At 40.7% G+C, this 16,168-nt stretch overlaps 1 protein-coding gene across 7 annotated transcripts in view; it reads left to right on the plus strand.

Annotated features, from left to right (window-relative positions):
• Positions 1 to 16,168, plus strand: part of EXOC2 (exocyst complex component 2) — a 298,803-nt gene that overhangs the window by 199,586 nt on the left and 83,049 nt on the right. For all 7 annotated transcript variants that reach the window (XM_053243824.1, XM_053243825.1, XM_053243828.1 and 4 more), the window contains 4 exons: positions 1,636 to 1,781; positions 1,881 to 1,962; positions 4,007 to 4,109; positions 10,274 to 10,392. In XM_053243824.1, the coding sequence (XP_053099799.1) occupies positions 1,636 to 1,781; positions 1,881 to 1,962; positions 4,007 to 4,109; positions 10,274 to 10,392 (450 nt within the window). The remainder of the gene's footprint in view (positions 1 to 1,635; positions 1,782 to 1,880; positions 1,963 to 4,006; positions 4,110 to 10,273; positions 10,393 to 16,168) is intronic.

A 16,168-nucleotide genomic window follows, 5' to 3' on the forward strand; every position in this document is an offset into this window, starting at 1 on the left:
TGATCTACTATCATAATAAAGTTTATCTATCTTGGAAGAAGACTAGTTTTTAATGTCTTAAAGACCTTTAAGTATTGTGACTATGCTGATTTATATTTTAAAACTAAATCTATTAAATAAAAATATAAATCTTTTTGAGGTGACTTAGATTTACAATGTGTTCCTTTGCAGATGGGAACTGTTTAAGACAGTAGATGAAGAATTCCATGTAGTTTTTGTATTCAGTCAATTGCACTTTAACAATATTTGTTCAATAATAGATTGTTCTAATTTGACTCAATTTCAATATTGGCATTTTATTTCAAATACTTATATTTCTCAGTTTATTTTTACTCAGAAAATATAATTCAGTGGGTGTTTTCGTAGTATTGCAAATTACTGCAACTTTAGCAAAAATATCCTACTAGGTGTTAAGTCATCAGGTAACTATGGGTTCCCCCCGCCCCCCACAACAAGCATAAAATATAGTAGGACCAATTCTCCTGACAAAATTAAGTTTGTTGCGTTAAGGGCTCAGAATTTCAGCAGTCTTTAAGCATTATTTAGATATAACAATTATTTTACAAAGGCTACTTTTAACATGAGCAGGCCACCCACAGTGTTAGCGAGAGAAAATGGCATGCAAGCCACCCAGTGAGACTGATGTAATTTTTTCATCTTTGCTTAAATTATAGTCACTAGACCAGATAATGTAAAAACTTTTTACAGGCAACCATCAAAAGGGCTAACGTTCAACTTTTTCTGGTAAATTAAAAAATAAGTCACAAGTTTGAGAAATGTAAAATATTTGACATCTTATTTCATCTTCTTTATTGTGAATGAAGGAGGCAAGAGTGTTCTTTGTCATTATGAAACGTGCTTTAGTTTGAGGTATGTTACATTATCACATGAAGATTAAACACACTTTTAATGTAACAATTGAGAGTTTGAATATATTCACACAATTTAAATAGTTTTCAGAATCCGCTCTCTATCCTTTATAATAGTGTTTATGTTCCTGATCCTGAATCCTTGGTAAGCTGTCCATATTTTCAAAAATTATGAAAACAGAGTAGGATCCAGAGCAGAGTCAGAACTAGTGCTCAGACTTACTATGATCCTATTGATAAATTTCTCCAGTTAAATCATTTAATGAAAAAGGGTATTCTTTTAGGCACATTTTTCTAAGAAGTCCATGTAGCTTTTAATTATCCCTTTAAAATAACATTATGGTGCTGTTCCATCAATGGCATTTAAATTCATGTTTGTTTGTATTTTTTCATAATGAAAACAAATACATTAGGTAATGATCATATTGTTCACAAGGCAGAGATGGAACTGTAACATTCAGTTCTTTAGCCAAATCAACCTCTAAAGTCACCACAATGAAGTTTAAGAATTTGGACTAGAAACAAAAGTTGCTTTTAATTTTATTGTGGTTTCCACCACATTAAAAAGCTAATCAACACAAAGTATGGAAACAATATATTATAAAAATTTCTTTTACAGATTTAATACAAACATTTGTGTTTACTAATGCAGCTGTAATTAATTACTGTAATAAGCGCAACAAATCCATTGACTAAGCTCAGTATAAGCTACTCTGTTCTGTATCATATATGCAATTTATTTCCATGTTTATTCTCTCTAAAACAGGAGCAAGCAACACTGCTGATACTTTGTTTCAAGAAGTTTTGGGTCGCAAAGACAAGGCTGATTCAACAAGAAATGCACTCAACGTCCTCCAGCGCTTCAAATTCCTTTTCAACCTACCATTGAATATTGAAAGAAATATTCAAAAAGTATTTTATATTTATAATGCCATACACATGCAATTGTTTATCTCTTCCCCCAAAATTTACAATATATTTCTTATGACAATTTTTCTTGTATTTTTAAAGGGTGATTATGATGTAGTCATTAATGACTATGAAAAAGCCAAGTCACTATTTGGGAAGACTGAGGTTCAAGTGTTCAAAAAATGTGAGTGTTTGATTCTCTGTTAAATAAATTGTAGTTATAATAAGGAAGATGAACAATACAGAGCAAACTGAGGAGCTTAATGTGGATTGTGTCATCTGTTCAGGAGCCATTTGCAATGTTTGGAACAATTATTTTAAATAATATCTTTGTCTTTAAAATTCCTGGAAATCTAGACACTTTTGTAATTTCTAGTAAAAGTTGAGGTTGGTCCTTTCAGCATTATGAAACACACAACAGATTAAGCTTTGGATGTCCTTTTGGGCATATTTGTTTGTTTGTTTTTAAGAGCCTGCAGTTTTGTTAAATTATTTAATATAAATATTTCCATGCTAAAATTAAAATATAAAAGGTTTGTGTTGTTAGTCTGAGTACAAGAAAATGTTCTGAATTATGGTATGGCTTTTTTTAAAAATAAGCCTTTGGTTGTGTTCTACATGTATTTATGTATAAATATATAAATCTATTCATAATTTCTATGTCTATAAATTGTCATTTTGTCATTGAAATGAACTTAATTAGCAATAGCAATAGCACTTACATTTATATACCGCTCTATAGCCAGAGCTCTCTAAGCGGTTTACAATGATTTTAGCATAATGCCCCCAACATTCTGGGTACTCATTTTACCGACCTCGGAAGGATGGAAGGCTGAGTCAACCTTGAGCCCCTGGTCAGGATCGAACTTGTAACCTTCTGGTTACAGGGCGGCAGTTTTACCACTGCGCCACCAGGGGCTCTGCGCCACCAGGGGCTCTCTTAATTAGTGATAATTCAACTAAATAACCTTTGACTGAAAAAGGTACTAACTAGAAGTCCAAACTTCTCATTCCAGTGAAGTTAGTCAGGAGGACAGGAGAACTAACAAAACCACTTAAGTATAGGAGGACCTCTATTCATTAGGTATGTGCATGAAGTTCTTTCGGCACCGGCGGGGGTAGTCCTTTAAGGGTGGGGGAGGGTGCACTCACCCCTCCCGCCGCATATCCCCCGCCGGCGCTCCGTCACTTTCAAGCCCCTCGGGGCGGCAGCGTTCCTCCCTGCCGCCCCGTTTTCGTCATTGGCCGGAAGTGGTTGGAAGAAGTAACCGCGCATGCGCCCGTCGCGCGCGCACACCCGCATGGCAGATGGCCGCGTGCACGCCCGCAACAGGCGCACGCGCGTTTACTTCTTCCGGCCACTTCCAGCTGATGACGAAAACGGGGCGGCAGGGAGAAACGCTGCTGCCCCGAGGGGCTTGAAAGTGATGGAGTGCCGGCGGGGGATATGCGGCGGGAGGGGTGAGTGCACCCTCCCCCACCCTTAAAGGACTACCCCCGCCGGTGCCGAAGCACTGAAATGGCCCCCAGAGCCGAAACGTTTCGGAGGCCTTCATAATGGCCTCCGAAACGTTTCAGGCACAAGCCTACTATTCATTGGGTTTCTGTTCCCGGCTGCAGCCGCGGATATGGAAACCGCAAATATCGAGGCATTAAAGTCAATGGGACCGCAGGGATTAGGTTCCTGGTTGGCCAGAATTTTCCAAAAAATGGCCAAAAATCAGCCAAATTTCAGGGGTAGACACAGAGGGCACATTATCAAGCTTTGCTGCTCCCCCTGAATTGCATTGTGCCCCAGAATGCTCCCAAAGAGGCAAAAAATTGGTAGGTTTTTGTCCCGTCACTCCTTAAATGGAGCCATCTTGTAGCTCTGAGAAACAAAATGGTGGCTTAAAATGACCTTCTCCGGTCTTTTCTGGCCACACCGACCCACGGATACAAGAGGTCAGTGTGTGTTTTCCCCCTTTCCCTCTGCATATGCCAAGGTCAGGTATCTTTTTCCTGACTGTAGATACACTAATCTGTGGGTAGTGAATCGCAGATAACGGGTTTTCTCGGCATTTAATCTTGGAGGAAGAATTGTGACACCCAAGTGATAGTGATGTAGTATCGTGTGATTTGGACTAATACAGAATATAGTTAACATTAGGCTAAATAATAGTACTACACACTGCATCCCTGACATTTTACTTTCAGAAAAATGAAATTTATCTCTTTTAATATGATAGATTATGCTGAAGTTGAAACTCGAGTTGAGGCATTAAGGAAACTACTTCTCGATAAATTGTTTGAGACTCCATCGACATTACATGATCAAAAACGCTACATAAGGTGATCTTTTTCATTTATCTTCATTTTTATATATGCTTTTTGTAGGCAATATTTCTTTGATAGTACATTTATTACATTGCAAACATTCCTACATATAGAAATCTTTGTGTTGTGTGTTGCTCTCCCAAGCAACATGTATGAAAAACATAATTTGTCTCATTTCGGATTCATCTTCGCAACTGATTCTTACTGTATGTTAAACTTAACTGAAGACACAAAGAAGATTTAAGATTTGAATTCTATGTTGTTTCATTATACAGTAATGCCAGCCACATCCTGTCATTACTATATATTGAATTCTGTTAAATGTGAGAGTGTAGAGTATAACCCTCATTTGAAAATGTGTATTAAGACAACTTTGAAATGAACAGGATCAAATGAGGACAGTGCAGTCCCCAGTTAAAATCAGTACAAAAACGCTTGGTCATATCTGCACTGCTTTGTCCTACAATAGATATGTAATTTCTCCCTCTGGTCTCAGTCTAACAGTACTATACGTTTGCTAGACTGGAACAATGCCATAGGGTCTCCTGACAAAGCAGATGCAATTTACAGCTCATATGACACTGGTGCTGTCATGAGTAGGACCTATCTTGACCATCTGTTGGTTGGTACAATGATCCAGAAAATCAAACAGCCCAGTCCACTAAAACCAAGTGTATTTGGGGTGGCAAGAGACTTTACCTAAGCATTCCCAAGCTTTTTCCATAGCTTTCCCAGCAATCATCAATACAAGAAACACATGCTTTTAAACATGGAAACAGATATTTTGTAATGTTTCTTGTTATTGGGGATGTGTACAAAGCATGATTTGAGCACAGTTCAGGAACTTTAAGAAAGAGGAGATCTGGTCCTGCCTGCTCTCTGCTGCCCTATGCAGCTTCCTGCTTGGGTGGCACATGTCCCATGAAGCCCCGCACGGCACTAGCACACATATTGCTTAAGGACCTGCTTTCCTCTTTCTTAAAGCTCCCAATCTGTGCTCCCAAACTGCACCTTGCACCGTGGTTCATGCACATCCCTACTTATATGCTACGGTTACATGCTACGTTACCAGATTGTCAGATGCCTCACGCCTTTAATAGGCCTAACACATTTTGGATAAAACCCTATACCAAGGATTAGAACTTAATAAAGCATTTTAAAAAGAGGTTAAAGCCAACTAACTTCACCATAGCCCTGCTACGTGTTGGGCCTATTAAAGACAACAGTGAGGCATCTGAGGGTTCCCTTTCATTTTTGTTTCCTTAGTAGTGCCTCCAACCCTCTCTTTTTAGCCTACTTTCCAGTAGGCTTATGAGATCACCCATAAGCCTATGGGTGTGTGTCCCTGTCTCCTCTCCCGCCCCGCCCCCCCCGATCAGCTTCGCAACGCCTGGACCAATATGAATCAAATCAGGTACAATTGTAGGGACACCTCAACTGTGCAGTTTGTGCTGATGTCATCCACCCCAATCCAAGATGGCGGATGCATAAACATTTGAGGCGCAAGTGGTCTAACTTGTGAACAACCTAACAGATTTGAACCAAATTTGCTACAGCTGCAGGGACAAATAGGGATGCTCAAATGGCGTGGTATGTGATGTCATCCATTCCAATTCAAGTTGGCAGATGCACAAACATTTGAGGTGCAAGCGGGCTAATTTGTGGACTGCCTAACCCATTTGAACCAAATTGGGTACAGTTGCAGTGAGTGACACACAGGGACACCTGACCTCAGTGGTGTAGTTTGTGATGAGGTCATCAACCCTGATCCAAGATGGCAGATGCATAAACTTTTGAGGTGCAAATGTACGATACTGAGGACAGTCTAACTGATTTCAACCAAATTTGGAACAGCTGTAGTGAGTGATGCACAGGGACACCTCAGTGGTACAGTTTGTAATGATGACATCTGCCCCGTTCCTAGATGGCGGGTGCATGAACATTTGAGGCACAAGAGACCCCTTAAGTTCTATTCATTGTATGCTAAGTAGGGATGTGCATGAAGTTCTTTCGGCACCGGCGGGGGTAGTCCTTTAAGGGCGGGGGAGGGTGCACTCACCCCTCCCGCCGCATATCCCCCGCCAGCGCTCCTTCACTTTCAAGCCCCTTGGGGCGGCAGCGTTCCTCCCTGCCGCCCCGTTTTCGTCATCGGCCGGAAGTGGCCGGAAGAAGTAACCACGTGTGCGCCCGTTGCTGGCGTGCACGTGCCCATCTGCCATGCGGGTGTGCGCGCGGGGCGGGGGACATGCAGCGGGAGGGGTGAGTGCACCCTCCCCCGCCCTTAAAGGACTACCCCTGCCGGTGCGGAAGCACCGAAATGGCCCCCGGAGCCGAAACGTTTCGGAGGCCTCCATAATGGCCTCCGAAACGTTTCGGGCACAAGCCTAATGCTAAGTTCAGGGGCTTACCCAGGTCAAAGATCATATTCTGGTTATGGAGGCGCAGACATACATATCTGCTATCTTTGCACTTATAATGCAGCATGTGAGGGTACTTCTAGTGGACACCCATATGTACAGATGCCTGAATTGTATAATCTTTTCCTTTCAGTGAAGTGGGAGAAAGATCATACGCTTTGGCCCTTTGTGGCTGTAGGTGCTTGGATTACATGTTGTGAGCATGATAGAGGCGAGTGTGTCCACTTATCCACCATAGGATCTTTATCCAAAGTAAACATCTAAGCCAAGATGTTGGCTTAGATGTTTCCCCTATCTATATCTCCTTTCCCAAATATCAAGTGAGGATAGATAAGAAATACATTTGTTCCCAAATGTACTCTTACAGCTCAGCTTGCCTTGGTAGCTGGTGCCAATCCAACAGCTGAAAGCATTGTTCAGTGGCTTCCTCATTTCTCCCTGAGAGGTGTAGTGGAAGTGAAGCAGTAGCAAGGCCAAGTAAAAGGCAAAATGCACAGAGGTAGAGCAGGCAGTGGGAGGAGCTGTACCCCAAGACTTTGTATACAACTAGAAGTATGGTTTATAATAAGAATGTTTCTTTGTTTTTCCTCCTCCTTAAGGGATTGGATAAACTAGTTTGGACTGCCTTTCTAACTTTTTGTTGAAAGGGAAGAAATCTTGAATACTTGCCAATATTAAAGAAATATGTGCTGGCTTAACTATATCCCTTGATTTATATTATGCCAAACCCCTAACGTACATATACTGAATGGGGACTTAATGAGGCTTAAAACAATTTGGTTTGCTTTGGTATGCTATCAGGATATAAGTGAAAACCTTTTGTTGTTACATTTCTGTGCATTTGTAGTAGGAGTTTGTCATTAGTTTAGGTCTACTGATCTGGTCTGAGCCACATTATACAGCAGCTTTACGAAGCTAAGCAATCTGTTCAGTTCCTTGAAGGGATACCACCTGGGGACTTATGTATGCTGTCTCAAGTGACATCACAGGAGGGGAAAAGGTGGACTATAAATGTTATAAATAGATAACTAGCTTAACTCGTGCAGAGCATCTGTGCACTAAAACTGGATTGCTCCCATCACTCCCCACCACAGTCCCCTCACTTCTCCTCCTCCTTCCTCCTGTTGCTTCCATCCCCCTCCTCTTGGTTGCTCCTCCATTACTTTGCTTCATACCCCTCACCTCTCGATCATGGCTATGGCATTGCCGGTGCAGATTGGCCAGGCTGCAGCCCCCTAACCCCAGAGACCTGCTCACCCAAGGCCCACTCCTGCTTCTCCCTACAGGAGCGGCAGCAGCGGTTGACCAGGCCCTTCCTCGCTGCTGCCACCATGGCCACTCATTCTCCTCTCCTGAGGATGCTGAAAGGCCTGGGCCTGTCCCTCGCCTGCCTGCCTCTCTCTGCCAATGGCCTCAGTAGTTCTGAGCAGCAGTGGCAGTTGACCGGGCCCCCTCGCTGCTGCTGCTGGTGGTGGTGGTGGTGGTGCTGCTGCTGCTGCTGCTGCTGCCGCCACCACCACTACCACTATGGCCACTCATTCCCCTCAGGCCACTGACAGGCCCGGGCCCATCCCTCGCCCTCCCTTCTTTTTCTCTCTCCTCCTCTTGCTCTTCCCCTCTGCTTTCTTCACCTCGTGTTTCTTTCCTTCTCCCTCCCTGATTCAACAGATTTTCTTCATCTTTGTTAATCTTTGTTCCTCATCTAATTTGCACAGTGGCAGCTTCCTTCTCCTGAAGGGGCTCTTTCCTCCCTCACGACCCCTCTCTTCACAGACACCTGCACTCTGTCTGTCTGTCTGTCTATCCATCTTTCTATACTATACTCTGCTCTACAATCAAGCACATCTTCTGACCAGTAACAGTTGCATTCCAACTGACCTTAACCATCACAGGCTTCTCCTCCTCCTCCCTATCTGCATATGGAATTCCCACTGCCCAATCACCAAGGTGCTTCTGCTACCACTGGCTCCTCCTCCCTTTTATTTGATTCATATTTTTATTTATTTTAAATAGTTATACCCCACTCCCTCCAGGACACTACTGCTCAGGGTGGCTCACAACAATAAAATAAAACTAAGTAAACAAGTTTAAAGTCAGGCTAAAACCAAAATCAGAATTAATTTTCAAATTTAAAGTTATTTATTTTTAAAAGTTAAAAATTGAGAATGATAAAAACTGCCGAATCACCACGGTTCTTCTGCTCTGTTACTTCTGATTGGTAAAGCACTGTGTGGATGAGTTTGCCTCGTATGTCCTTAGCCTTTTAGATAGATGGATAGTTTGCAGTAGCCTATCCTACTCTAGACTATTATAACTTTGGAAAATAGCGTAATGGTATTAATGCAAGCACAAAGTTTAAAATATCTATATGAAAAAATATCACAATAATGCAACCTTTTCATTAAGCTTCCAGTTTTACAGTCTAAAGTACAGTATTTGTTATAAACAGACTAATTCTACACTGACGCACAAGAGTTTTTCATTGCATGGTAGGGGAGGGCAGGATTTTTTCCGATCGCCCCGCTTTCCTCTGCAACTGCTTGTGCCTCCTGAAATTATGTCCCTGAGTGTTCCTCAGTTTCCAGGGACATAGTTCAGGAGGTATGAGCAGATGCAGATGGAAGGGGTTGATTGCCATAAATCACATCTCCTGTCCCCCACTCTTCACATCATGGAGAATGTGAGCCACTGTATTTCTGGCTTAGTAAGATTCCCTCTAACTCCCTACTGGTAAAGGTATAGTTGTATTTGGTAGCTTAATGCTATGTCAAAAAAAACCACCTTTTGAAATGAGTTGGAATTAGAGATGTGCATGGAACCATGCAATAACTTTAACGGCAGGGGAGGGTGCACTCCCCCCCTGCTTTTCCTCCGCTGGCACTCACTAAAAAACTGGTCTGGCGGGGCGACAGTGTACCTCCTTGCCTCCCTGTCCTCTTCTCGGACCGGAAGTTAGCAGAAGTAGCCCATGCATGGGGCAGCAGGGAGGTACACTGCTGCCCCGCCGGACAAGTTTTTTTAGTGAGCGCCGGCAGTGGAAACATGGCAGGTGTGTGTGTAAGTGCATCCTCCCTTGCCCTTAAAGTTATCTCCCCGCCAGCCTTCGAACCGCTCGGTGTTCAGACCTGTTCGGAGGCCTGTAAAAGGGCCTCTGAGCAGGTCCATGTACATCCCTACTTGGTATGCCTGCAATTTTAACCAATCTTCCTCTCAAGCTGTCTGTTGGCTGCTTTTCTATGCTACTAGGAAACATGACTTGTATTACAAGAAGATACATTTACTCTATCAGCTATATCCTTTAACTATAGCTATATAAGAATGTGAAAAGTGAGTTGCTTGAAACAGACATCTTGGTATAATGCAGGTATTATTATTAAACTTTTAATTAACTTTCTTAACCTATTCTTAGAATAAAAATCCCTCTGACCTATCCACATATTCTGACCTATCCACATAGTGCAATGGTGATTATCCCTTCTTCTCTTCCCTTTTCCCCCCTTCCTCTGTGGGGGAAAAAAACACACCTTTTAATTATTCAATGTAATGTGCATTGAACTGGGTTCTGCTTCTGGCTGGCTAAGAACTTGCTGATGCCGTAGTGGTTTAATGATCTGCTGATATTCAGGTTTTCAGATCAGTCTCTATCAAAATTCTGATAGCTTTTTGTTCTAGGAGGTAGGGAGAAAAATTTAGAAATGGCATGCCATATTGTGGAGTGTGTTACATCCGAATCTTTATTTGTTCAATTCATTACTTTTACAGATACCTTTCTGATCTCCATGCAGAAGGGGATCCAGCATGGCAGTGTATTGGTGCCCAACATAAGTGGATTCTTCAGCTTATGCACAACTGTAAAGAGAGCTATATCAAAGAACAGAAAGGTAAATTTCTTTCTGTTTAGAGAAGTGACTCCACATAAATCTAAAGAGTAAATGCAGAATGGCTTTTCTCTCCCTTCCTCTTTCTTTGGACATCTTTAATGTAACCATGCTCTTTCAGTTGCACAGTTCTGACCATCTATATTTTGAAACAAGGCTTGCAGATGTTTTTACAAATTATTGCAGTCTGGTATGTCTCAGTGCTGAATCTTGAAATTATGCTCTTAACGGTAGAATGCGTGGAGGCCATGTGTGCCCCTACGCCGCTTGAGGGCAGCTGGCGGGGGCATGCCACCTAACCAAGAAGCTGCAGCAAGCGGCGGAGGAGCAGGTATGGACCTGCTCTTCTCCCTTTTAAAGGCTGTGCTTCGAATCGGTAAATGAATCATGATTCACGCACATAGATACTGTAGTCCAACCACATCTGGGGATCCAAGTTTGAGAGCCCTGAGGTAAGGTAAATTTGAATTTATTTATTTTTACCATCTCCATGGGAGCAATCTCCAGCTACTATTTCTTTGCCAGCGGGGGATGGTTCACAGTGCTTATTTCTCTCTCTGAGCGTTCCAGGGCTCTAGTGCCTGTACTGGTTGCTAGAAAAATGGAATCTTCCTCCTTCTTCCAGTGACTGAAAAGGCTGCACTAACTTGACTGTGGATTTGCTTAGTTAATAAGATCAATGTAATTGGCTTTGATTTCAGTAACTAACTCATAGGAGTGAGGGGAAGGAGGGAAGAGATGTCTGGGAAGAAAGGCCGGTGAGTCAGAACAGCTTATAGTACATCCTGTCCTTCAAGTGGTACCAGGAACCTGCCTAGAAGTGCACAAATAAGACAGCCAGTGTGGGCACAATCCCAAAACAAGACAAGCCGCCTTGTCCAAAAATGGTGCTAGCTGCAATTCGGATCACACCAGCTGTTTGGTTTTCTTTCCATGAACAGAGACATTTAGGATAAGTTCCTTTTCCAGAATAACGAGAACAAAGTCCTTTACTATTTAAAGCTTGGAGGAATTGAAATACAAGTATTTTCACAGGCTCATGATGAAGTAGTTGCCTGGAGGCAATAAAAATTGCCTCCAGGTGAACAAGCTCAGCCTCATCACCACTTTGTGTGCATGTGTGTATGTGCTTGTTTTTTCTACAAGATGAGAGAGTGGGAGCACATATACTGCAATTGCAGTCTTGAAATGGAGTGCTGTGACTGCAGAAGGGAGGGAGGGACACAGAGAGAAAGAGACACTGAGACTCTTACTAGACTAGTAGAAGTTATAGCATATTGCTGTGCTTATTTCCACTGCTGGAGAAAAACAAAAGTCTGGTGTAGCTACTCCCTCTGGGCCTCTCTCTCCGTCTCCTGGCAATGTGTCATAAAAAAGACTAACTGATCCCTCCCCCCAAATTGAATAGCACTGCAAACACAAGCAGGAGGGCTGTATAATAAGTGGCTTGAGGATACCTGGGGAGAAGCCTCAGATTAATCTTGGGCATCTTTGAGATTGTGCTAGCTATCTGTTTACACACTTTTGCAAGACTTTGAAAGACAGCAAATCACTGAATTCTTTTCTATCCTTGTTGTAAGACTGTGCATTTTCCTTTTGGTGCCAACTTCCCACTAGCTCTGCCTGAGTGCTAGGAAATCAGACAGGTCCTTAGACCACCTTACCATTTTTCTCTTCTACTAGGCTTTCTATTCACCTTGCAATGAATGATCTATCTTTGTTTGATCAGACAAGCTAGCGTGGCCTGTGTCAAAGAGGCCCTTTCAATTTGTTATCCTAGCAGCTGGTTCTCCTCTGTTGCCTTTGTGTACTGTACATCTGGAAGGCCTCTTGCAGCTGGGAGCTATTTCATGTCTAACCCACATCCCCCATTCCTAATAGAAATATTCTTTTGACAGTGAGTGTCAAATGAAGCTGTAAGGCAGTTTTAAGAAATTGAAATATTAATCATTACAGAGTATGGCATTATTTTTCAGAGTCTCTGTCAGCTTAGCAGAGATTTCAGAACTTTTAAGACAGTAAATCTGTTTTCCTTGGTCTCTTCTTAAAATGGTATCTGGAATCTGATTTCAAGAGCTTGTATTTAAACTCATGTATTGTAGATCTGAAAATGTAGTAAAAGGAAAAATAGGCAAAGTCTCACATTTGTAAGCCAGGCACTTAGCATTGAAATCCACAGGGAATGTCTACATAAGCTCTGTTCAAATTAAACTGGTTCCAGTTAATCTAAATTTCAAGCAACCTAATCAAGACCAGCACTCAAAAGTCACATGCCATATAAAATAGATTTGCTCTTATGTAACTTCTACTCATTTCAGTAGGGCTTACACAAGGATATGTCCCTGGTAGATTCTGTCTTGTGTTAAGGTATGGCAAAATGGGTGCAAATAGCCACCTTGAGAGATTTTTAACGCAGAAGCAGGATAGAAATTCCTTACATAAATAAATAGCCCCCAGGTTGGCCTTCAGGTTTTTGCATGCCAGCATGAAACCAACTATATGTTCTTACTGAATTTACAAGAATTTAGGCTCCATATGAGCAAATTTATTTGGCAGCCATTCCATGCAAACATACCATAAACACCATGTTGGAGGGCAGCAACAATAACAAATGCTACCACAGCTGGGTAGCTAGATCCTACTCTAGCCAACCATCAATCTTTACCTGCTACAACCAATGAGGAGGTTTCTGAAACAGCACTTAATGGCAACTTGTACCTGTCAAGAGAAGCAAAGCCATATATTTTGTCTTTATATACTAAAAACAAAACAAGCCAAACTCATTTATGCCTTAGTATACCAATGGAGATACGCAACAGGGGACAATCAAAGGGCTGCTTGCTCCTTCAGTAGCTTCAAGATGAGGTTCAAGAGCAGTTAGCAATTCTTCTTCCATTATAGTGACTTCCCCTGAGTGCTTGAGCTATAACTGTGACTGGGTGCCATCATATGGGGTGTCCCCTCATGTTGACATTAGAAGCTTAGCCCTGTCCTGGAATAGGATGTGGTTTCTAATTTTTTATTCCTTTTGTATGTAAAATAATGTCCCCCCCCAACCAAACTGCTCAGTAATTGAAATTATTTTAAGAGCTTAAAAAAAAAATTCTCAAGATTTCAGTTTTGAAAGGACTGTTTATACCACAGTTATTCTTTTGGATCAAAATCTTCTTAATTTTGTACCTCAACACACAAATAAAACTTTTTGGAGTTTACTTTTAGTATTATGCCATTTACATGAAATACACAAAGTGGGTCAGAAACAGAAACAATCTATTTGTCCGGTTTTCTTTTGCAAAATCTGCTGAACACTAAAAAAAATCTTATTGCAGTTATAGTAAAACCATTGTTTTCCGTATAAAAATGTCATTTGTTTTATCTTACTGCAGATGTGTTTTATAATTAGCTGAAACTAATTGGCAGTTGTGGCAGCAAAATGCTTTGTAAATATAAGAACAAATGTTTCTTAAAGCTGCTTTTTAAAATTTGCTCTTCATAAGCAGCCCATCCTAGTTTCTAAAAGTAGTGAGCATACTGAGAACAAACAAGGCACTTTAAGATGTATTGTTGATTCAAGTTAATTTTAAAGGCACTTCCTTAATTTCTTGCTTCGGCAAATTGAAAGTCTTCTGTGTGGCGTGTTTGAAAGGAATCCTATCCTACTTGTGTCAGTGCAGGCTTTAGGAGCTGCCTGTTTGGTCAACAAGCAACAGTGGGTGGTCGGCCTGTAGCACAGGACAAGGGCCTGCTGTGCACAGGAAAAAATGTTCAAAGGTGTTTAAGGGCGGTAAGGAAGTCTGCCGCCCTTCAGAGAATCCAGCAGCTACAGATCAGTGTTCCTTCTCACTATTGTAGCCTTTGTGGGAGCCCAGTATACGATGCACAAAGCAAGAGAAAATACTGTAACTTCATGACACATCTGGACATCTTTGCATGCAGACCACATAGTACCATGATATTGCTTTGCAATTGTATTTTTCTTTTATAAAGGAATATCTGTCAGATAAGACATGATAACATCAAGCAGTTACTTTTTAATATTTTATTTTGAAGATTCATAATGTTCCTTAGTAGAATTAAACTTCAGTCAAAGCATCAGCTGCTTTGAACTGTGTTTCATTTAACATAAATTGTATACACCATGATGTGACTTGAGGGAAGAAATCACCATTGATACAACAAAAATAATATTGAAAAATGCAATTGCTACCAAACAGTTTTGTATGACTTTTTTTTTAAAAAAAGAATATAATAGTTCAAAATTATTACATCCTCTTTAAAATAACATTTCTGTCAAATGTGCATTCTTTTGATGGATGTAATCCACAAGCTTTTTGGGGGTATGGCAAAACCAGTTAATTCGAGTTAATTTTGATTGCGTTGAAGTCCATATGATATTGCATGCAAATGCATTAAGGGGCTGGTATGATTTATCTTTCAACAGAGTCATGCCTATGTTTAGTATACTTACATATCTGTTGCAGATTATCTAAATAGTGTAAATGCCTTTTAAGTAGTCTACCAACAATTTTTAAAAAAAAATTCTTTCCCAAAATACGCACTGCCATTATTTAAGATCAGCTGGTTGGCATATTGTTTGCAAACATTTTACTTTATTTTAATTTTTTCTTGTGTGTCTCAGTTATACTTAGATATGATGACTATCATAATACCTTCCTTTTTTAGTATATCATGTGCTCTATGATTTTCCCTCAGTTGTGGAGTCTGTTGAATATGAGTGAGTTGTTAACTCACTAGTCGTTTTCTCTGAAATTGAGGAAGAGGGAACCTTACTACATTAGCATCTCTATTCCGTATTTAGAATAGCAAGGCTATACTTTTTGTTCTAAGACAGAGATGTATGATAGGACACTGATTTGTTCAGCACCTCTTACATTTCCAGGCTACAATGTACAGTCCTGAAGCGCTATCTCCTGGACAACTGGGAAAAAATTCAGCCTTACTAATTTACTCCAGATGTTCATTAGTCCTGAGGGTATATGTGCTGTTGTAGTTCCCTGCTCCTGTGTTGTACTTTCTTGTAATGCTAGACAACCAATTAAGAAATTAGTTTCATGTTAAACTTTCTTTTCCTGGTACCACTGCAAACTGATGATGTGGTTTCTAGTGAAACAAGAGAGTATTCTTTGCCCTGTTTTCTATTATTGGTGGATAAACAAACCATTGAGGTTTCTTTAGTGTTTGAGTGGCAATTTAGTGAATTCATGTTCTCATCATAGCAATCTAATATCAGACAAGTTATTTTAACTGATACTACAAAAGGATCACTTTTTGAGTTAGTGTATTTTTTGAAATAATCAGGCCAGAGTAACGTTCTGTCATGTTTTTTTAATCCTAATTATGAGAAATCAGTGCAGTGAATAAATAAGAAATATATTTCAAAAGCAAGTAGTTTTCCCTCATCTTGTACAGACAATGGCTGCTTTTTAAAGAATGCAATGTAGTTTTAAAAAACAACACAAAAACCTGCTACTGTAACTGAAATGCTAAAGAAGTTTGGTTTTAGTGTGATTATTCAGAGAGTGACAGAATGTATATCTTTTAGTATATGAAGAAGTTTCAGCTTGAAATACCCATACATACACTCTGAATAATTTCATTTTGTCATTCTTTCATTCTAATGCTTTCAGGACATTTGCAGATTATTTGGTTTAGTGTAAGAAACTGAGCCAAAACCATATGTATGTAAAATGAGTGATTCAAAGCATTTAGAATTTCAACAGGGTTTCTAGAATACCCTTGTGAATTTTAGGTTGGAGGG

This window comes from Hemicordylus capensis, chromosome 4 (assembly GCF_027244095.1).
Source record: "Hemicordylus capensis ecotype Gifberg chromosome 4, rHemCap1.1.pri, whole genome shotgun sequence".
NCBI classification, from domain to species: domain Eukaryota; kingdom Metazoa; phylum Chordata; class Lepidosauria; order Squamata; family Cordylidae; genus Hemicordylus; species Hemicordylus capensis.